The following is a 21,963-nucleotide window of genomic DNA, read 5'->3' as shown; positions in this document are numbered from 1 at the left end:
AGTAAATACTTGTCTTACATATGTTCCAAATATTTGGTTAAATGTTATCTCTGTGTACCAAAGTAAACACGTTTTTCTTCTCATCTAGGAAATGGTTTGAGAAATCAGATGAACTCTGCCCCTTTCTTTATGATATAATCTTTTATAAGTGTATGTAAATAAAATGTGGAATAGCGACTAGAGTTTCTTTTGGGGTGGAGGAAAGCAGGAAAGTCAATGGGAGACTTTTTAAACAACCAAACAGGTTATAAGGTACTGTAGATGGTACAGATTAGATCTACAGGGTTTTTAACAATTTGATTGGAACATATCGAAGACCTTGAACTGGAAGGAACATCACGTGGATTACTGAAGGCCTTTGTTTTTTATGTTGGACAGCTTAATCAGAAGATGTAGAGGTACAACTCTAGTGTCTTTCAGAACTTTTTTTGAGTCTCTGCTTTTATGCATTGAAGATTTTAAAATACTGAACTGTCTCTCAGCAGATTTTGTTTCTTTCACCTTAATTGTAAAGAATTTTAGCAATCCTTTGTGCTATATGAGCGCCTAAATGTGGTAATTATAAATGAAGGTTAGAGAGTCCCATTAAGACTTTGTGTAGCAGCAGAAATGTAAGGGCATGCTGCTTGTACATCTAGCAACCCTTTCTGTTAGAAAGCAGATTATGATCTAGTTTTAAGTAGGATAAAGTATACTTAAACTGTACTTATTGCAAATCAGATTTCCATTCTTCTCTTACGTTCCTCCTTTTCAATTTTTGTCTATTGTTTAAGAGCTCTCTCATGTACAGTACTTCATCTTCAGAAGATAAAGGAAGTCCTATTTCTTGGTACTGGTAATTGCACGTTCTTTCTTTTCTTGTATTGTATCTAAGAGTTTCTTGTATCTTCCTTGTATCCAAGAGTTCTGCAGTTGCACAGCTTGATTGCAAAAATTTATAAAACATCACTTGGGAAGATCGGTTATAGTCATAACTAATTTTACGTAGCTTTTTTCACTAATAGTAGCTAGGAAATATTTTATCTGTATTAGGTGCACAATTCTTTTTTCAGTAGCCTTTCAGAAATTGAGATTACTCTGTACCTTTAATTTTATGCTGCACTGGATAGATATTTGAGCAGCCCTTTGACATGTAATGCAAAAATCCACAAAACAATACAAGAGGAGTTCCTTTCTTAGTCTGGCTCTGTTTAGGAGTAGCTAATCTCTGGTTGTTAAATTTTATTTCTTACAGCTATCAGCCAATAGTGGATTATATAGATGCACAATTCGAAGCCTATCTCCAGGAAGAACTGAAAATTAAACGTTCTTTATTTAGCTACCATGATACTCGCATCCATGTCTGCCTCTATTTCATTTCACCTACAGGCCATTCCCTAAAAACCCTAGATTTGTTAACCATGAAAAGCCTAGACAGCAAGGTAAGACTTTGAAACAGAGTTCTAAGGATTTGTCTTATTTTCTGAAGCATCTTGCAGTTTTTAGATCCTCTACCACCTTTCAGTTCTATATCCGTGTGTTTGGTTTTGGGATGGTTTTTAGTACTGGTATACCTTAAGTTCAGAATAAATTGGTTCTGTGAGTAGCTTGCAGTTCATCATCTGTTTATTTACAAATCAAAAGGAGAGAGAGGGACATCTGGGAAGAACGTTGAAAAAAGAAGCACAACGAGGTTTAAAAAAAAAGTAAAAAAAATTAGAACCACACCAACTTTACTTTTAACAAACTGTTAACATCTTATTGTGATTGGATAGGGTACCCTCCATGAGTGCTGTAACATTTCTAATTAAGTTTGTTTCTAGTTCACTGTCGAGTTTTGGGACTGCCGGGAAGTTGGCATATAAAAAGGTTTGCAGCACTGTGAAGATCTTTGTTATAGATAACTGAAGAGGCAAGTGCCATGAACAGAACACCCTGCCAGCATGGCTTTTTCTAAGATAGGCTGCACTGGTGTTTTAAACTTCACATCTTGATTTCTTTTGAAAGCTTTAAAATAGCGGTTTCTAGTGTGATTACTTGCACTTTCTAAATTCTTAACTTTCTTCCTGTAATGGGGCTGTGTGAACTGGATGAAGCTAAATATTTAACCCATTTTAAGAAACCTTACATCATTTGGGTTTAGTTTGTTGAAACTTGGAGAAATTTGAAAACTTAAATGCATTTGCTGTTCCTCTAGCCCTTTCCCTTGTGCTTTACTAGAACCTCTCCTGCTAAATTTTCTTTCTGCGTTTTCTTGTTCGTGAGATGTTTCTTCAAGATAACAAGGATCAAATCAGCTGTCTGTTCCACATTTGTGATTGATGAGCACGTTTGGTATTTTTGTAATTTTGTTTGTGGATGTATTTTGCATTTTGAACTTTCTCAATAGCACAGAGCAAGCTGGGGGGAGGTATGGTGGGACAAAGGTAGGGGAGAGCAGGGTCACTTCTTTCTGCTATGGTGTCGGTTTATGCCAGATTAAAATGGTTGTGAAACTATTTTAACACGCACTGGTAACTAAAGAGCCTTGATACTAGAAAATGGGACAGTTTCATGGAGCATATTGTTCTACTCTGAGTTTTGAAGTTGGAGGTTGTGTTAAACCACAAAAATACTCGGTTTCTAGGTTGTGCCCTCTCTTTACTGAACTCCCGTTAAAAGGCCGTTTCTTCCAAAAGGAAAGGAAATAGATCCATGAGTGCCAGCATCCTGAGAAAATATTTTTTCATCAGGATAGAACGAAAGTAATTCTGCTTTGGGGGATTTTAGCTTCTAGCCACCTACTGTAAATATTTTTGGTTGTGCTTTGGCTCAGAGAGAAAGTGGAACAGCATGTAACTTTGTTGTTTTATCCCTTTGCAATGGATTCTACTTTCTGATCTTATCAGAGAAATATACGTATACACACACAAAAAAGTATATACTTTAACTGTAGTTTGGTTTCCATCTCATTGTGGAATATGTTTGTGATGCTTTTAGTACTGCATTCTCCTAGTGGCAATTCAGAACTTGAGCTTTCCCAGGGTGTGGAAGTCCCTGGGCACGTTGGCCGAGTACAGGATTCCATAAAGAGAAGGCGGTACAGCAACATGCATACGTGGAGTCTGTAAATCTATGTCAAAAGTTTCTTCCTAAATCCACTACAGTGTACACTGTTACACTTTTGTTACAGTCTGCTTGGTACAAAACAAGACCAGATTACACAGCTCAGGGGTAAAGAGGATTCTTGGAATAGGATAGGGACATCCTATACTCTATAATCCTGGGAGAAAAAAACAGATGTATCTGTGGGCAATTAATTTTTCTCTATTGCTTATAAATTGGATGACTGGCTAAGAATTTGGCCTCTAGCTCTTAAGACATTGGAAAGTCCTGTGGTTCTGCTTAGGACTGAATCACTACAGACCAGCCAGGTTTCATTGACAGATTAAGGGAATCTTCTTCTGCATGCTTTCTTCCTGGGAACTAGTGATTATTGAACTAATACATCTGCATTTTCAAGTCATTCTTGCAGAATGATATACAGATTACTGTTAAGTCAGGAAATTACAAGAGTGTACCTTGCGGGGTTTGAGGTTGGGTTTTTTTTTCCTTTCGAAAAGAATCTTTGGAAATTTTTGTATTGAGTCATAGAGATACATTTAAATTAGCCTGCAAGATATCAACCAGTAATAATTCCAAGTATATGTATTTTTTTTTCCTTCTCTGTAGCATAAAGGGGCAACAGAGGTTTTGACATTAATGTAAGGTGTTACGTGAAAATCTTCGTTTAGAGTAATAGCATATTTTCTAATTGGGGGGAGGGGGAGGCAAGACTTTGCGTTTCCAACAGAAGGATGATCAGAGGGCTAAATCTGGTGCTAGCAAACAGAGAAGTAAGGTGCATGGATAAAGTTTGTCCTGCTGACTTTATATGGTCATTCTGCATTGCTATTGAATGAGGCAGTCTCAGCTGCTTCTTCCCATTGCGCGTGCTTAAGTATTTTGGGCAGCCAGTTCCCTGGATGAGGGGGCTGGTTTAAATTGGAAGCTAAAGATTTTTGTTTGGTTAGGGATCAAGCTGAAAAGTAATCTGTCTCCTTGGACTGCTGCACACGTTTTAGTTCTACCTGGCAATGAGCAGCTGCAGGCAAGGGGAAGGGCAGGACTGTTGGTTTTATCGCAAGCGTAGACTTTTTATGTGGGCTTAAAGTGATTCTCTATTAATGGCCTACAGCTTTGTAGCAAAATTCAGTTTTGTTGGTAGGTGTAGTTGGGGAAGAGGCTGGAAGGGAGTCAGTTGGTTTCCGAATGAGTAGTAGGCATAGGAGGGAGCAGTGGGACTTGGCGCACATCTATTTGTGGTCCAAATCAATACAATTTGCATCTCTTGTTAGTACAAAAGTGTGCTTTCAATTAATGTTATTCTTGGATGAAAGTACTGAGATACAAGTTTTCAAGTAAACCTTAGATGCTGCAAGCAGAAATTAATTTTAACAGATTAAGCAAAGGTAACTTTTTTGTTGTTGTTGCTTATCTAAAGCCAGAGTAGTATTACTTTTAAATTTTAATACAATGGTTGTGATTTAACATCAATGTTGATAGCTGTAATCACAGTTTCTAGCGATTTTGCTTTTCTTTTGTTACTGGTCTTCTCACTAGTCTTTCTCTGCTATTCATTATCTAAGAAATTCTCTCCTAATTAACGAGTGCTTGAAAAACTTCCATGTTGAAAAGTCAGAGTAAAGGTTAATTTAATTCTGAGGACCCTGTGTTCCATCCATTTTTAAAGCTATATGTTAGAAAACCTAAATTGATGTGTCTCAGCTAATTTGATTGAAGCTGTGAATTACTCCTACCTGTAATAGATTGTTTATACAATCCTAAATTAACTCAGTTATAAAAAAATATTCTAGCATTTTATTCGATTTCAGATACTTTACCCCGTACGTGCTTAGGCTGCGTACGCTACACAATTAAGGACTATCATCAGGTAATCTTAGAAGTCATACTTTGGAGTTGGCATGCTTTTTTTTCATTTGGACATTTTGCTTAAGACAGAAGACAGTTCAAAAACATCCATTTTGAATCCGTTCTTGAGATTCCATGCTTAGGCATTTCCATTCAGACAGACTGTTCAGAAGAATAAAAAGAATGTGTGCGGAGTTTTTTCTTTTTTTTCCTCCTTCCTTTTTGCATCTCTGATCAAGGAACTCTAAAACTCTCATCTTCTGAAATCTGGAAGAATTATTTGTATTGTTCTTCCACAATATTTGGACATTGGCATCAATTCTTTGTATCTAGTTCTGAAAAGTGCATATTTTGGGAGTGGTGACAGTATTTTTAAGAAAAATTTGGCACCTACTACCTTCCTAAGTTACTGTCATAACTGTTTTAGGAAATAGGGCAGTTTACCGTACTAGAACTGAATTTCGAGTTCTGAATAAATAGTGTGAAGACTGGTAAGCAAGATTCTTCAGTCTTCGTCATTCCTCTGCTCACAGCAGATACTTGAGAAACTCTTTGCTGCAGTGGTGAGGTCAGCAAGATGTTGTTGTAGCTGAAAGGAACCCAAGGAAGGGGCTCAGGGGTAGGCAGGGTTTGGTAGCCAGCTTCCTTTTCTTCGTGTATTTAAACTGTCAACTTTCATTTAACACCTGAACCATGTCCCCCGGTGCTGTAAACTAAAACAATCTATTTTTTTAGCAGAGATATAGATACTTAATGTCATTTAGTTAATAAGTAGGCGTTGCTGTTCTTTTGAGTGCTTTGCTGTATGAGACCTCCTTCTGTGTTCTTTTCTCAGAATCAATTAATTTTAAGGGAGTATATTAAATAATCTGTTGTTATTTTGTTAAATGATGCCAGTGAATGTATTTTTCATGGTTTGTGAAGCTTTTATATCAATTGATGGAAAAGTTTGGACTGTGGGGGAAGTTTTAAAGAGCTTATCACCAAACAATTTAATTTATAAAAGATGTCACCTCAAAACTGAAGTCTTACACATTTCATATAATTTGTATCATTAATAGGTGAACATTATACCAATTATAGGCAAAGCAGACAGCATTTCTAAAACCGAACTACAGAAGTTCAAGAACAAAATCATGAGTGAATTAGTTAGTAATGGCATCCAGATATACCAGTTTCCAACTGATGATGAAACCGTTTCTAAAATTAATACCATCATGAATGTAAGTAAATGACAAAAACATTGATATTTCAGTACTAAAGCATCACTCTCTAATGCCTATTCATGCCTGTTCTTTCACCACCATCTTGAGGCTTATAGGTTTGTATGTAACAAGTGTGTTTGTTTATTTTTCTCTCTCCTTAAAAAGCTCGTGGGTTTGGGGTTTTTTTTCCCTACTCGCAAATCTTTCTGTCCCTCTGCTATTGATACCACTTGTTTTAGGAGGCTTTTTCTTTTCTGGCTCAGCAACAGAAAAGAGGTTCTCACTCATAAATACTTTCTCTAATTTCTGGATAATTAATATATAATTAATAACATGACAGATTGGCATTGCTCTTTTCCTCAGCAAATACTACCTTACATCTGTTAGGGAAGATACTCAAGTGCCTCGTTTCTCCAATTTTCTCTGGTCTTTATGATAGCAAGTCTTCCATCTGCTTTTTGCTTTTATTTAGTACTTTCATTTGAAATTAGGACAAATTTTCTCTGGGGATTAAGAAGTCACATATAATTCTGGCTTTTTTACTATTGTCCCTTCAGATCCTCCCAGGAGTACGTGTCAGCTTCAACTAAGCTTGTGAAGCTAGACGCTTTTGCTTTGAGCACTCTGTCCGTATTTGCTGTTCATGTGCCTATGGTCGTAGATGCACGTACTGGGGTTTGAAAGCGGGGAGGAGGAGCCGGTATGCCGGAGTGTACGGCTCTGCAGTCCCAACCTCTGTCACTTGTGCCAGGGAGTGAGGGTGTGCAGGCTGTCGTTCAGTAACAGGTCCTTCTGCTGTGGGGAAAGGTGGTGGTCTGGTACTTACCCCTTTCATGCTCTGCTAGTGAATTATTTTCCAGTTCATGATATTTTCTTTTTATTTGGTCAGTTGTTGTGGGTCAGCACGCAGGCAGTCAATACCCAGCCTGTATGTCTGGCCATTTGGCTGAGCCCACAGCAGTAACCATACCTCAGGGTTCAAACCTGTGATCGTCGCATGGCTGTTACTGGTGGTATGAACTCTGGCTGAACGCGAATCAGAGGGATGTGTTTAGAGCAGCTTTCTATTTACTGCTGATACTCTTCCTAATGCAGCTCAGGATGTAGTTGGCTGCCTTTGCCACTGGGGCAAACCTGCTGAATCAAGTCCAACCTGTTGTCCACCAGGAACCCCACATCTTTTTCTGCAAAGTGCCTTTCCAGACAGTTGGCCCCCAGCATGTGCTGGAGCATGGGGTTATTCCTCCTGATGTGCAGGACTTGGCATTGCTCTCATTTGAAGTTCATGAGATTCCTGTTGGCCCATTTCTCCAGCCTGTTGAGGTTCCTCTGAATTGGCAGCACACCCATCTGGTCAATCTACCGCTCCTCCCAGTTTTGTTATTGTAGCTTGACTTTTGTAGTAGCTTGACTACCAGTAGTTTGACTAGCTACTGATCTCTTCAAAGTGTTTTTTCATTTGAAACTTCCTGGTGGCTTTTCCTGAAATGGTGTTTTTTCCCCCTAATTTATTTCTGAAGTGTTTGCTTTTCAGTTCTGACATAAGAATGCTGAGAGATAAGACTGTATTGGTGTGACTCTTACAGGGGCATTTGCCATTTGCCATAGTAGGAAGTACGGAAGAAGTGAAAATTGGAAACAAAATGGTGAGAGCTCGTCAGTACCCTTGGGGCATTGTACAAGGTAAATGAATTCTCAAAGGTATTTTTACGAGATTGTTGTTGTTGAAGTATAAAATTCACCAGTACTCAAAGGGGCTGGTATTATCCACTGATGCCATATTGATTGTATTTTGGATCAACAGTTTAAGGAGTTTAGCAATTAATACTTGAGGTGTGCACTAACTGGTAGTTTCATTAGCACTGATGCATCCCTGGAATCAAGCTATGAGATGGTGTATGTAATATTTGGGTAGGTTAGTACGGTGGCAATGCCTCTAGCACTACCAAATTTCAAAGTTTTATGATTGTCAATAAAGAAGAGGGAAAAAAAGAGATAAATTTATCGTTATTCAACTTGAACAGGAAATCAGGACGTGTTGGAACATGTTCACCGGTACTTACAGTTAGTGCTTCAATGTGTATATTAAAAATTATAAGGAAGTATAAGAGGTATAATTAAACAATGAGATACCTTTTCCTGGAAGTATAATTAGTAAACAAAATAAATGAAGCTCAACGCTGTTTAAAATATATTTTGACAATTTTGCTACTTGTGCATAGTAATAAAATCTTCCTCTTTTAACTGATTAGTGGAAAATGAGAACCACTGTGACTTTGTAAAGCTTCGCGAGATGCTTATTTGCACAAATATGGAAGACTTAAGAGAGCAGACTCACGCACGACATTATGAGTTGTACAGACGCTGCAGACTGGAAGAGATGGGCTTCAGAGACATTGGCCCTGAGAACAAACCGGTCAGGTAAAGGACTTCATGTGCAGCACTTGCTTTCAGCATCCATTCACTTCACATTTGACTGTATCAACCCAATACAGAGTAGGGTTCATACGTACAATAGGTTTTCTAGGAGGGAAAGAATTGTGGGTTTTTTTAATCAGAGTAAGTATGTAGCTGTTCATTCAGTTATCTTCATGGAGAAGTATGTGGGATTATATAAGCATTGCTTTTAAAGGCATACAAGCTAGTTGTATTTCCGAAATCTTTCTCTTTTAGAACAAACCTGGGGGTTTTCATTTTTGTCATGGAGAATGTCAATTTTCTTCAGGTACATGCACTTTATGCCTTTTAAATTATTTTCATTATATATTAGCATGCTGTTTTACTTTCTCTCTTAATAATGTCTGATTCTGAACAATGGTTTGGTTGGACTCAAAGTTCAGAAGGAACTGAAGCAAAAACCTTTACAAAAATCATTGGTTACGCTGTTGGCTTCCCACATTATCTGCCATAATAATAAATGTCTAGCCTTGTCAGGTCAAGAAATCTCGTGCTAGACTGTAGGAAGTTAATAGAGGATTCCAAAGGAAAATTAAGCAGAGGGTTAGAGACACTCGGTTGTTTCATGTAGTAAAGCTGCTTTCTGCGGGAGGTATTTCCCATTTCTGTATCCAGTTTGTTTAATCTTTTATTTCCAATTCTGTCGTCTGCCTCTCCCTCTTCCAACTTCCTTTGGTCGTTTTATGCACGGGACTGTATTTTGTAAGTAGTTAGAATCCTGATGTGGAAGAACTGATGCTTCAGGAGTTGTTCAAGCCTTCACGGTTTAGCAAAGTGCTATTATTGCATGGTCATGGTGGGAAATACGGACTTAAACCAGACATGAAAACAAAATACGATTTTGCATTAACAAAAGTTTCTAGTGCTTTGAACCAACTGGTTTATTTACTTCTTGTTTTACTTAGTGATCAGACTGTCTTTACCCATTCTGTTCTGGTAAAAATAACTGACTTTTAAATGGCTTCCCTCCAAATAGTTGTTTTTAGTGGCTTAAATTCTTCGCTTTCACCTGTACTTTGCACCGAAGTTCTAAGGCGGTTGCAGTTACTGTAACTCGTAGAGTGTTGATGGAGCAGCATTTCTTTCACTTTGGTCTAATTTATATATTGTTCAAACAATAATAATTAAATAAGATGAACGTGGCCAAGGAAGATGCTGGATGTGGGCACATCTTTCTGAAGTCTTAATGTCAAGGCACATTTAAACATTAGTTCATTTAGATGATCTGGGGCTGACCATGATTCACGGTGGTCTCTTGACATTTCTCTTGTCTTAACAAGAAAGGAATAAATCCTTTTCACAAATAGAGAACCAAAGGTGAATGAGGTTTAAGACCAACTGAAACTGACCATAGACTTTTCATTTGGTTTAGGTTTAAGTTTAAGAACATACACTAACAGCTGATATCTTGTTATCTTTGTCTAGGGAAAGCTTTTTTTAGAGATTTGTTCATGGCAGTATTGACTGCAGTACCTTTGGCTTTTCTGAACTTGAATTTCACAGTGTACAGCCACCTCAAGAGCTAAATTATAAAAACGATCATCCACAGAACTGTTTTCTTCCATGAACACAAGAGTTGTCTTTGTAAAACCCCTAAACAGTTTGCATTTTACTAATGGTATAAAGGGGCGGGTTTGTATCAGAATGTCATAGTATTTTACGCTTCAGAAGTTGGTTTAGAAATGGATCGCTTCATGTAGATACAAAAAAGCTAAGTTCCCTCTGTAGTTTTTATGTATGGCCCACTAAATGTCAGTTTATTGAGAGCTTTGTGGCAAGACAATACACTTAATAATTAGTTTCGGTAAACCGCATCTATTGAAAATGTCATTGTTTTGGAAGGATGAGAATGGGTATTCCATAAGAATCTAGAAAAATTCACTTTTTCCCAGATTTACTGCAACAGGAAGAGAAAAGTGGGACTGGATCCAGGATGTGTGGTTGTCCCTCAGTTATGTGGCATAGCGAATGGCACTGAGGTCTGAAAGAGAAGGCATTTGGTCTTTTGGGAGAGACGTTTTATGATACCATAAAAAGGGAAGAGAATTTAGAGGATCTGTATTTAGTGTCATTAGCAGACTAATGTAGCCTTACCCATAAGGCGTTTTATGAAGCTACTGAGGAAACGATAAAAAGTGTCATCCTCAGCAGTGTGATAAAAACCATCTCTTTCCGTAGAGGAAGTTCAGTGCTTCCCATTTTGCTGACTTGTACATTTAAATATCTTTCAGAATAGGGACTATCCTGTTCTTCTAGGCAAAAATGTGTTATTAAATTGTCGTCCTCTTTGTCCTTAAAGATGTTTACAATATATACACATGGATTCTAAGAGCTGTAGTTTTAAAGTATAGTTAATACTGCATAGCAGTATATGACTGATGATTAAAATTTCATGCTACTTGTGTAAATAATGATCAGAATGCATGTTGAGAAGTCATATTTGTGCCTGTGATGTAGCTGTCTACATAGTAAATTTGGTAATATGAATTGGGTTATTTTATGTAAATTTAGAAAATTTCTGCTAGACCTGAATAATTGGCTGATTTTACTGCACTGGGATTTGTAGCATTTGAACATTGACACTTGAGTAGCTAACATGCCCTGCCTTTTGGCATGCCATGAAAAAGCTGCCTGTGAAGTTCCTGTACCACTCTTTTGGATTTAAAAGTACGACAGTAGTTTATTCATCCAAAATTGTACGCCACTGCAAAGCAAAACCAGTAATTCTTGGATTTTTAGCTACCTTGTGAGATAGGTTGTGGGCAAACATCTGTAAAGGCTTTCACTCTTACATGTGAAAAAACATGTTGGCAAGCTTTATTTGTTTATGGGAGATCTGGAAAGATGGTTTCAGCACACAATGGAAAAATATACTTGCATCTTTATTACTAGGTGTGAGGAGGGAAAATAAAGATAGTAGTAGTCTGAAGTGCCTGTCTTGTGTACACTTTTAAAAATACCTATTCCCTAATCCTATATTTTTTGTGAATTTGTGTCATCATAACTTTTTAATTTGTTTATTTGCAATTGCATTCTAAGAATTAACTTTTTAATTAATCAGATTTCCAGGCAAAAAGAATTTTACATGATCAGTCTGTTAGTCTCTCCCTAACAACTTCTGAACCAACTCTCCATTTTCAAACTTCAGTAGAGGGTTGGGTGTTTCCAGGGGATTACATGGTTAGTGTTCTCACCGCAGGAAAAGCAGACGACCTGTGCTCCTACCAGTTGTTGGCCAGCCAATGTGCATTTGTTGTCAGTAAATCACTACCTCTGAATGAAGTACTGTCTTTTGAAACTCTTGGGAGCTTGGCAGTACTGCAGTAGGATGAGAAGGTCGTGGGTGATCTGGAAGTAGCTAAGGCCTACTGCATGTGAAAGATCCACATGAGTACTCACAATAAGTAAAGAGTATTTAGGAAGCATGGAGGGACAGTAATTGTATAGTTAAAAAGGCGTAAGGATGTAGGCAGGACTTTGGGTATTACAATAATTGAGAGAATAGAACATAAAATCGTCCATAGGAATTCGGGCTATTAGTTCTGCCGCTTTCGGGACACCTGCTTTATACTGGCATTTTATCAAACCATTATTTATTTAAATTGGATAACAATAATTAGCATAACTTAAATTAATGAGTAATTGGGAACTTACTTAATCTCATTCATATACCTTGCACAAACAATATACCAAACTTTTTTATGAAAAGAAGAGTTCAGTCTTACAGTGGGGTATCATTCCAAAAAGTCATGAGAATTACAGTCACGTATGTACCATATCAGATTGAAATATAACATGTGGTAAACCACTTTAAAAATGAAGAATCCTCCATATGGTGCTTCAGGGAATAAATGGAATACCATCTAAGGCTAAACTTAGTCATATAGGTATAATTTGGTTTCCAAGCCGTGAAAAGCAGCCAGTCAGGAATGGGCTTGGAAAGCCTGTTAAGGCAAAATTTATGTAATGAAGTCAACGGATAGCAGAGTATTTGGGGGGATGGTTTATGCATTTTATGCAGTATCTGTTGGATGTAAAATCCAGGAAGTGCTTTTATTATAATTTTTTAATACTTAAAATTGGGATTTGCATTTCTTTGTTGTTGAAAAGTAAAGATAGACCTTTTTTTTGTGCGGATGGTCTAGTCCTGCCTTTTTGATGGTCCAATTATATCCATTAGGAACATGAGTTCCTAGTTTCAGGTCAGTCTCAGCAAGAGATAATTGCTGAGATGTCCTGAATGGAAAAATTGGGGATAGTTGAAAACAGAAATCTAGACATGAAGAGTGCTTCCTGCCAAACAAACTTCTAAATATATACACACCTAGTAAGGTTAGACGTTTGTAAGGGAGGAGAGGGTTACTACTATTTTGAAGGTGGACATTTTGTAAGTCCATTTTCCAGTCTAAGCTGTGTGGTTGCTTAAGGGGACATTCTTGTTTTGAAAGAAGAAAATGAGTAGGGAAGTGATCGTGCCCCTGTACTCGGCACTGGTGCGGCCGCACCTCGAATACTGTGTTCAGTTTTGGGCCCCTCACTACAAGAAGGACGTTGAGATGTTGGAGCGTGTCCAGAGAAGGGCATCTTCCAACCTTAATGATTCTATGATTCTATGATTCTAAAACTAACAGGCAAGGGTCTGTTGAAAAAAGCCGAAGATTGATATTCAGGCTGTATGCTTGCGTATTTGGATTCTCTGGTGTTGATAAGCCTCTGGTTTAGTTGTTTTTCTGTGCTCATAATTACAATTTATTCTTCATCACAATTGCAGTTAAACATAATTGTCACATAAACATCTCAGTTTCTCAATATGTGAGCAATCATATATTCCATGCTTTATTCCTCCCTGAAACTGGGATATTCAGACCTTGCAGTTCTTGAACAAAAACGTATTTATTTTTCAGTCTATTTTGAGGATGATGACAGAAAAACAGGAAGGATTCAGTAATGTAGATAAGTTCACATGCAGAGGAAAGTTGATATGACTCTAGTTATCTTTTCTAAGAAAGGAAACCTAATATCTGAAAGGCTATTAGACTTCTTCCTTAAGTCACTTGGGAATGGAGTTCATCTGACCAACTGCAGACCTTTGCATTTGAGCTAAATATTTTAACCTCCTTATGGTAAGACTGAACTGCATCCAAAATACATGTTTTTCATGCCTCCACTGGGAAAATGGTAATTATTTAGCTCTACCACATCCTTAGTGTTGCTTAATATCAACTTAGGTAGTTCACTGAGTCAAGGGACCATGCTAAAAATACCTGCCTCTAGTTAACTTTTAAATTTTTTTAGTTTTTCTGATATACGTTAATTAATAGTCGAATGTTATGCAAAAAGTTACAAGTGTAGTTTTCAAATTTGAAAGCTTTTTTAAATTTAAATGAACAAACTGTAAAATATTGTGTAAATACCTGTGTTGTTCAAAGCGCACAAACATTGTGTTCCACTGAGAGTTGAATTCACTTCAATCAGAGTCTTTATTTATGAACATAACGTGTTTGATTTGCATCTTTATATTCAGGCTTCCATGTTCTAAGTCTTACGCAGATAGAAAAACTGTGTGTCACAGCTATGCTTCTGTAGAAAGGTAGGTGATAGTGCTGTTATGAGCTATGTAATGGATTAGTAAGGTGTAGACTTTCTTCCCAATCCCTTCCCTTCCTCCAAAACCTCAGTAAGAATACATTATTTAAATAATTATCTTTAACATCTTAATTTTGCAAGTGGTTTTGTACAGAGTATAAAATTATAGGGGTCCAACCCAGAAGAATGAGAGAACCTGTGAATTTGATTTTCATAATGTGCTGTATGAGAAGCAGCGAAACCAGTCTTCAGGTAAATGGAAAAGTGTTTTACTGTAAGCAGTGGATGCAGTAATGTTGAAAGGATTGCCTTAAGATCTGGTGAACTATTTTTCCCCTCCTCCTCAGACCTCCTAAAACAAAAGACTGTTTGGATCATTATGTTGCTGATATGCCAAACACAGAAGAGGAAAGTTGTTTTAATTTTATCTTTGTGATTTCCAGAACAATTCAGTCCAGGGGGAGGGGGATTTAAAAAATACGCTTCTATTTCTCCTCTTTATACATGTAATTTAATTATTCAGTAAATTCAGTGTCTTCAAAGTTAATCTTTTACTAATTTCAAGACAAAATTGCTTTTAACTGATAAACTCGCTTAAGTTGAGTCTAAAGATGTCCACATAGTGAAACGAAGGTGCGATTGCAGCATGTTAGCTTAGTCTAGCGTAGCTCTAGCAGCTTTATTGCACCCAAAGGCAGCATGTTAGCTAGCAGAACTGACAGAGCGCCCAAAAGTGTGTGTAGGAATATTTCTAGCACTTGAAAAACCTCTGCTGTAGCTTTATTATTATTACATAAGCTGTCTAAACTTAAAGATAGTGTGAATTAATATACCCGTGTGAAAACCATGCCCTCATTTCATGTGGTAGATACAATTTCAGTTACTTCACAGCTGATAAAAAAAGAAACAAATCCAAAAAGATGGTTCTTCCAAATTTGTTTTGTTGCAATGTATTGCTCAAATAAGATAGAATAGGAAAAGCGCTCTGACCTTGAGATCTTACAAACATTAAGTCTGCATGTGCAATTTCAAGACTATTATTCTCTCTCTTTAGATTATATTTTGAATACAAATAAGAAACTTTAAGATTGAGAAACTGCCCAGTCATGGTAAATTTAAATCTAGAAGAGAGCTGTTTAAGCTTACTGTTGCTCTAAATCATTAAGTTTTTAGATGTCCTTTTTTGTATTTATAAACTTTTAATAAAAACAGTGAAAGATGAGACTTAAAAAGCGGAACAGAAGTGTGTATGTGTATTAAAAATATAAAGCAAATTTAAATATTTGATATATATCTCTTTTACATCAGAGTGGAAGGCATGAGATACCTGGCAAAGGACAGTAACTCATGGTAGCTGAGAAAGGCTGACTAGTCAGCACTCGGGAAGTGTTAGAAGAGATGAATGGCGTAAGAGAATAGCCCCAGAATAAAGAGCTAGAACGTTATCCATGTTTTGATCCGTTTATAAGCCCTATGTCCTACAAGATACTGGACAGATCCTTTTGTTTTTGCAATAACCATTAGCACAGCTCTGATCCACCAGTTCTGCCTCTCTGGAATCTTGTGACTTAGAGAAGATTGTGGTAAATGTTTTGTTGGAAGGACTTGTGTCATTAAGCAGGTATGCTTTTCAAGGGTAGTGTGCTCTTTGGTGTATGAGATACATATGTGTACCAGCTCCATTCCTTTGTCCCTGAAAAGCAGAACTTTTCCTGCCAGCAAACCTCCAGTCGTATGTGAATAAATTACCAGCATCTTTTAATTTGCTATGATATGCTTGATATGAAAGCAGTTTCTCAATTGCAAGTACCTGTTATTTGGAGGAAAAAAATTGTCTTGTGTACTGAAATGTCTAGTAGAGTAACTCTTTTTATTAAAAAAAAAGGGAAGGGAGGTGTAGATTTAAAAGTAAAGAAATGTTTTAATTACTTGCTGTTTTGTTCTGTTGCCAGATATTTGCTCAATGATCTGAACTAATTTACACCTCCCATATAATTTCAAATATAAGTGTGGTATGTATGCAGTATATTAGCTTCTGTGAGAGAGGATTCAGGAAAGAACAAGCAGTCTTGAGGTTTTGGTTGATGCACGTTGGAAAGTAACCCTGTCTTTTGGATGTTGAACTACTTGGGAAATTGTATTTCTTCTATATTAATGTAACTCTGCCATATTTAAATTTTGACATTACATAAAGAGAGTGCTGTATATTTTGAAGGTCCTGTTAATTTTCCTTCCTTTTTCATACAGGAATAATCAGTTTGTTAGTTGTGTTAATGCTCCAGATGCATTGTTTTTGTAACGTCCTATTTTAAGACTGAGGTTTCACAATGTGGAAATTTGTTTGGATTTTTCTGGCAATTTTGGTGTCTTATTAACAAGTAACTTAAAGAAAAAGGTTCTGCATGTTGGAGGCAGAAAGTTATAACTCAAGTCTTTTAGAACATGAGATTCCTAAAATGCTGTATTTACCTTGAAATGTAAATTGCCCAGGAGCTGTTATCATTACTAATTTTACTCAGGGCTGTTTACTTAAATAAAAATTTAAAAAGGTAATATGCTTGCTTCTGTTTAGGTTTGTTTATGAATTTTTATTTGGGGAGCTGTGGAAATCCATATTTCAGATGAATATTAATTGTTTAAATAATGTTCCAGATTGTTGGTTTTCCACATTGAATAAAGCAGCGTGCTGGAGACTTGCTTACATTTTTGGACTTCAGTCTACAGGAAGCCTATGAGGCAAAGAGGCACGAGTTCTACCTTGACCTGCAAAGAAAAGAGGAGGAGATGAGACAACAGTTTGTGCAGAGAGTGAAGGAGAAAGAAGCAATATTGAAAGAAGCAGAGCAACAGGTAATGCCTGTCTGTCTTGAGTTTGTTTGCTGAATTTTGGAACGGTTAAGTTCTTAGCAAAATCACAACTAGTTGACATTTATGATTTCCTAATATTTTGAGGGCAGCAATGCTTAAAATCAAAAGCAGATTGATTACAGAGATTGATTGGATTAGCAGATTGATTAGACACAAGCAAACAAGAGAACAGGTCTTATGAGGAGCGGCTGAGGGAACTGGGGTTGTTTAGCCTGGAGAAAAGGAGGTTCAGGGGAGATCTTATCACTTTCTACAACTACCTGAAAGGAGGTTGTAGCGAGGTGGGCATTGGTCTCTTCTCTCAAGTAACTAGCGATAGGATGAGAGGAAACGTCCTCAAGTTGCGCCAGGGGAGGTTTAGATTGGATATTAGGAAAGGTTTCTTCACTGAAAGGGTTGTCAGGCATTGGAACAGGCTGCCCAGGGAAGTGGTTGAGTCCCCATCGCTGGAGGTGTTTAAAAGACATGCAGACGTGGTGCTTAGGGACACGATTTAGTGGTGGACTTGGCAGTGCTAGGTTTATGGTTGGACTCAATGATCTTAAAGGTCTTTTCCAACCTAAATGATTCTATGATTCTATAAATGGCAGTCTTTTTTTGGAAGGAGGGAGCTTATGGTCTAAAGGCATTGGTGGATAGCTGGGACAAGTCAATAGAGTAGGAGGTGATATGGTGAAGTAAGAGAGTGATGAATATAATGGTTGCATGTTTCTTCGTCTTCTCTAGCAGTATGCTGAGAAACATCGGTGTGCCATAGCAGCACAGTAGGTGCTTTTCATGCATAGGTTGCTCTGTAAAAACCAAGATTTCGGGAAAAAAAATCCCATGGGTTGTTTTTCAGCCCAAGAGAGTGGGGCATGTATGTTTGTATGACCTCCAGGTTCAGTTATTAAATACAAGCTCAACCCTCATGTTGAGAGGTTTGAAAGAGGGGGGGTTGTTTTTGTGGTTTTTGTTTTGTTTTGTTTTGTTTTTAAAATCTCATCTATTCCCAGCTGCCTTAAGAATATTTGGAGATGTGGAACATTTCTTGAATATGTTGTTGAAGATTTAGTCCTGTCAAGCTGGACTGGCAAAACAGGATCTTCTCATCTACTTTCTGCCAGACTCTGTCGTGGTCATGTGTATTTATATTCAAACAACGGTTTAATTGAAATTGGAAACCTGTGTATATTTATTAATGTTCTTTTCTGTACCTCAGTCTCCCGGCAAAGACGTAGCAGTTTTTGCGAGGTGTTCAGACACATGTTTTAAATAAGAAGAAGGCTTAATACTTTGTTTTCCAAATCTGTTAAGTCCCCCATGCTACTTGTGGAGAAAAAAATCAGGTTCAATCTTCTCAGTATGAGGCTATCCAATTGGAAGAATACTTGGCCATGTTCAAAGTAGGTTCAGCTAGGTCTTACACAGTTTCTGTGGTACCCTTTGATGTTTTCCTTCTATAATTTATACCAGGCGGTTTAAATTGTGAGCTCTGCATATTGCAATTGAATTATGGACGTTAGTTTTCCCAGTTCCTCATGTGGGAAAGCGATTGTGCAGTCACTCCTAAAGGACATTTGTCATATACTCTTGCTGCTCATTCTCCGAAAAGTGTGTGTGTGTGTGTGTATCTGGAAACTAAAGAAAAACAGGAATTTCTGTTGTACTTAAGATGGCTTTCACATCCTTCATTTAGAGGAAACACGTAGGTGCAATGTGCAGCGTTACCACTCCTGAGACATACAGTCGCTTAGAACCTTACTGTTTCTACCCTGAACGTTTTTATTGGTATACCTGCTTTCGCAATGCATCTGTTTCACTGTTGCAATGAAATAAATAAATGAATAGTATACGTACATACATACACACACATTTATAAAATCTGACAGCTCTACTGTGTAAAACAGGCATACTGTTATATTTATAATCTTACTTATTTCTTAATTCCTTCTTTGCAAAAGATGGAAATAAATCTCTGATTTCTATACCAGTATAGCGGCACTCAGATTGAGTTATACCGATACAGATGGGTAGAGAAGCAGGATTCTAGGAGAGTTTATGTGTGGGGAGATAGGAGGTGAGGAAGGGTGGAGTGAAGTACCCTTTGGTTATCATGTACAACTTCACAGTAGGTTTAAACTGGTCAAAATGCATCTGGAGAGTAAAATCCATGAATATGTCAAAAGAACAACTAAAGAAGAATTACGGCAGAAAAGCAGTTAACTTCTGGCAGCCCACAAGTAACTCCCCCAACCAGACTTATTGTGTGCGTACATGTTAATATGTAAATGTAATTAATATACATACTAAAATTTTGTATATATATATATGAAAATACATACCTGTGTAACTGAAGTATGTATGATTCCTTGCCTACTTGGTTTTAGGGAAGTAGATTCTACTTGACAGATCCTGATTTAATCCTTCTGTTGGTAATTGTTTCTTCTCTAAAGGCCTCCTTATTTTTGGTATAATAAAGATATAGTAAAACCTAATAGGAAATGTAATATTCACTTAGTGCCTTCCATGGTTTCCACCTGTACTTTGTGTGCAGTAGCCTGGCTTCCATGAGAACAATCTGATATGGATGATTATTCTTCTGGATTGCTGTTTTTTAGTCTTATCAGTTTTGGGAAAGAACTGCAATGTCTTAGGACTTTTAACACAAGTTGGGGTAGGTTTTACTGTTTAATTGCAGAGGGTTTTTGTATTGTGATATCACCCCCTTGTGTTACTAGTTGGAAATATATTTTTTTGTGCTTTCTTTAAACAGGTTCAGACTAAATTTGAACGTTGTATGCTAATGCATCAAGAAGTGAAACTGAAATTAGAGAAAAAGAAAAAAGTTCTAGAAGATGAAATAGCTATGTTTATTGAGAAGAAAGCTAATGCTGAATTACTCCAGTCACAAGCATCTGTCTCTACCCCTGTTGTTAGTTTGAAGAGAGACAAGGATCGCAAAAAGTAAGTGCCGACGCTAGTCATCAGAGGCAGGAATAAAAAAACTCTTCACGTATCACTTTTATAATGCAAATTTTAGTAATCTTTTAGAAAAGGTGCAAACATGCTCCTATTCTGTTATGTGATAAGACTGAAGCGCGTAAAATACCCTCCTGCTTGGATCACTGGCTCTAAAATTTACCTTTAGAGTAATTGCTGTGTGTTCTATGAGCATTCTTTCTTTTTTTTTCTCTTTTTTTTTCCATGAAGGAACCAAGGTTTTCGACTTGAACTCCTGTGCTTTGATGTCAGAGATGAAGAAGTTATGAATGTTCACGAACAGAGCGAGAGGGAGAGGGAGAAGTTAGAGAGGGAGAGAAATTCACCCAGGGGATTCCAGAAATAGTATTTGATTGCAGCACTCAGGTTTTGAATGTAGGATATGTTAGTTTTATGAAGCAGTCTGACTGCTGCTGTCCCATAATACTAGATGTGTCTTCCTAGTACAGATTTCTGAGAGGAGAGACTGATAAAATTGGCTGTAAAATTACACCGAATGCAGAATATGACCTGATAAACATTTCACTTTCTTCCTTCCACCCACTTCTTCCCTTCTCCACTCCCAAAAGAAAAGCTCAAATAAATTGTGAAATTTCAGAAATGTATTCAAAAGTAGTCTCCAGAATAACATGCCCAACTTCTTCATATATAAATATTGAATTAAATGTTCATATATAAACATGAAATTAAATTGAATTAATTTTTGTTCTCCTCCAAAACCACAAGTCAATTAATTTATTAATTTCCTTTCCTGATAGGTTACAGCTTTACTGCAGATAACATTTTGTTGTTTAATATCTTACTGCAATTGAAAGCAGATTTGTTGGTATAGAAATTATCCATAACTGCTAGATTATGAAAAACTCTAGAAGCTAGATGGGTGCACATATTTCCACAAATACCATCAAGGCAGCTTTGACATTTTTGGGGTCTATGCTAGCAGCCTGCTTGTGTTTTTGCCAAAATTTGTTGCATTTCAAGTAATGTTACCGAGTTCCTTTTCCTAGACTCCTTTTTCTGGAATTATATATGAAAGTGGAATTCTTGGTAACGGAAGGCATTATCTGCACTATTATGAGTAACTCTCAACTTCTGAAAATTTTTAGTTTTGTTTTCTCTGTTTTAGCTTTATTTCTTCAGAGTACATTATGGTTTATATGCTTGCTTTTGTTTTTCAGTTCCAGCTTTACATAATACTGATGATAGAAGAAACAATAGTGATAATTTCTCTTGAGGAAGCGATGATTCACAGTGTGCTTTTGAAGGTGTAGGAGTTGCAGTTTCTTACCAAAGGATTTGGAAAATACCTCTTGTTGCTGCGTGCCGCAAAAGAAGAATTTTTAAGTATGATCTGTACACATACGGTGCGGCGATTACTGTCACTGCCATCACGGACTTTCTGTTACGAGTCTGCCTTGATACGCACTTGCCTTACATACTTGTGGCCGACTTGCTTTCATTTTAAATGCATTGTACCAAAGAAAATGTCGCTGCCATAAACGGTTCCATTCATAATATGAATGCTGTAGTACAAAAGTATTCAGTGAATATATCCACTATAACCTTTCTAAAGAGTTATTTTCCTATGGTATGGTATATCAGTCTACTAAATATTATTTTATACAACTGTCGACATAATTCAGCCATTTAGTAATTTTGCTGACAACTTTTTGTTTATAGGCTTTTATGTACAAGCACTGTCCTAAATTTCAGATATGATCTTTCTAATCAAAATTTATTGATATATTTTTGCAGTGCTGTACTGTTGCATGATAGTTGATCTGACATTACTAACTTAATATGGAAAGTACCTATAACTTTTTGATGCTTGTGACTCTGGTGTTCAGTTACAGCAGAGGCTGAACTTTACAAAAACTATTAACTACAAGAGCTTCAGGTTAAAACAAGTTTAAAATGTTTTTTATATTTTCAGTAG

General features: G+C 37.0%; 1 protein-coding gene across 1 annotated transcript in view; it reads left to right on the top strand.

Annotated features, from left to right (window-relative positions):
* Positions 1–21,433, top strand: part of SEPT10 (septin 10) — a 29,727-nt gene extending 8,294 nt beyond the window's left edge. The window contains exons 4-10 of the mRNA XM_009326298.1: positions 1,235–1,421; positions 5,991–6,152; positions 7,721–7,817; positions 8,387–8,555; positions 16,895–17,027; positions 19,801–19,991; positions 21,206–21,433. Coding sequence (XP_009324573.1) covers positions 1,235–1,421; positions 5,991–6,152; positions 7,721–7,817; positions 8,387–8,555; positions 16,895–17,027; positions 19,801–19,991; positions 21,206–21,221 — 955 coding nt within the window. The 3' untranslated portion in view covers positions 21,222–21,433. The remainder of the gene's footprint in view (positions 1–1,234; positions 1,422–5,990; positions 6,153–7,720; positions 7,818–8,386; positions 8,556–16,894; positions 17,028–19,800; positions 19,992–21,205) is intronic.
* The last annotated feature ends 530 nt before the right edge of the window (positions 21,434–21,963 follow it).

The sequence above is a fragment of the Pygoscelis adeliae genome, unplaced genomic scaffold, assembly GCF_000699105.1.
Source record: "Pygoscelis adeliae isolate BGI_AS28 unplaced genomic scaffold, ASM69910v1 Scaffold156, whole genome shotgun sequence".
In the NCBI taxonomy this organism is placed as follows: domain Eukaryota; kingdom Metazoa; phylum Chordata; class Aves; order Sphenisciformes; family Spheniscidae; genus Pygoscelis; species Pygoscelis adeliae.
This window is presented reverse-complemented; position numbering and strand designations above follow the sequence as displayed.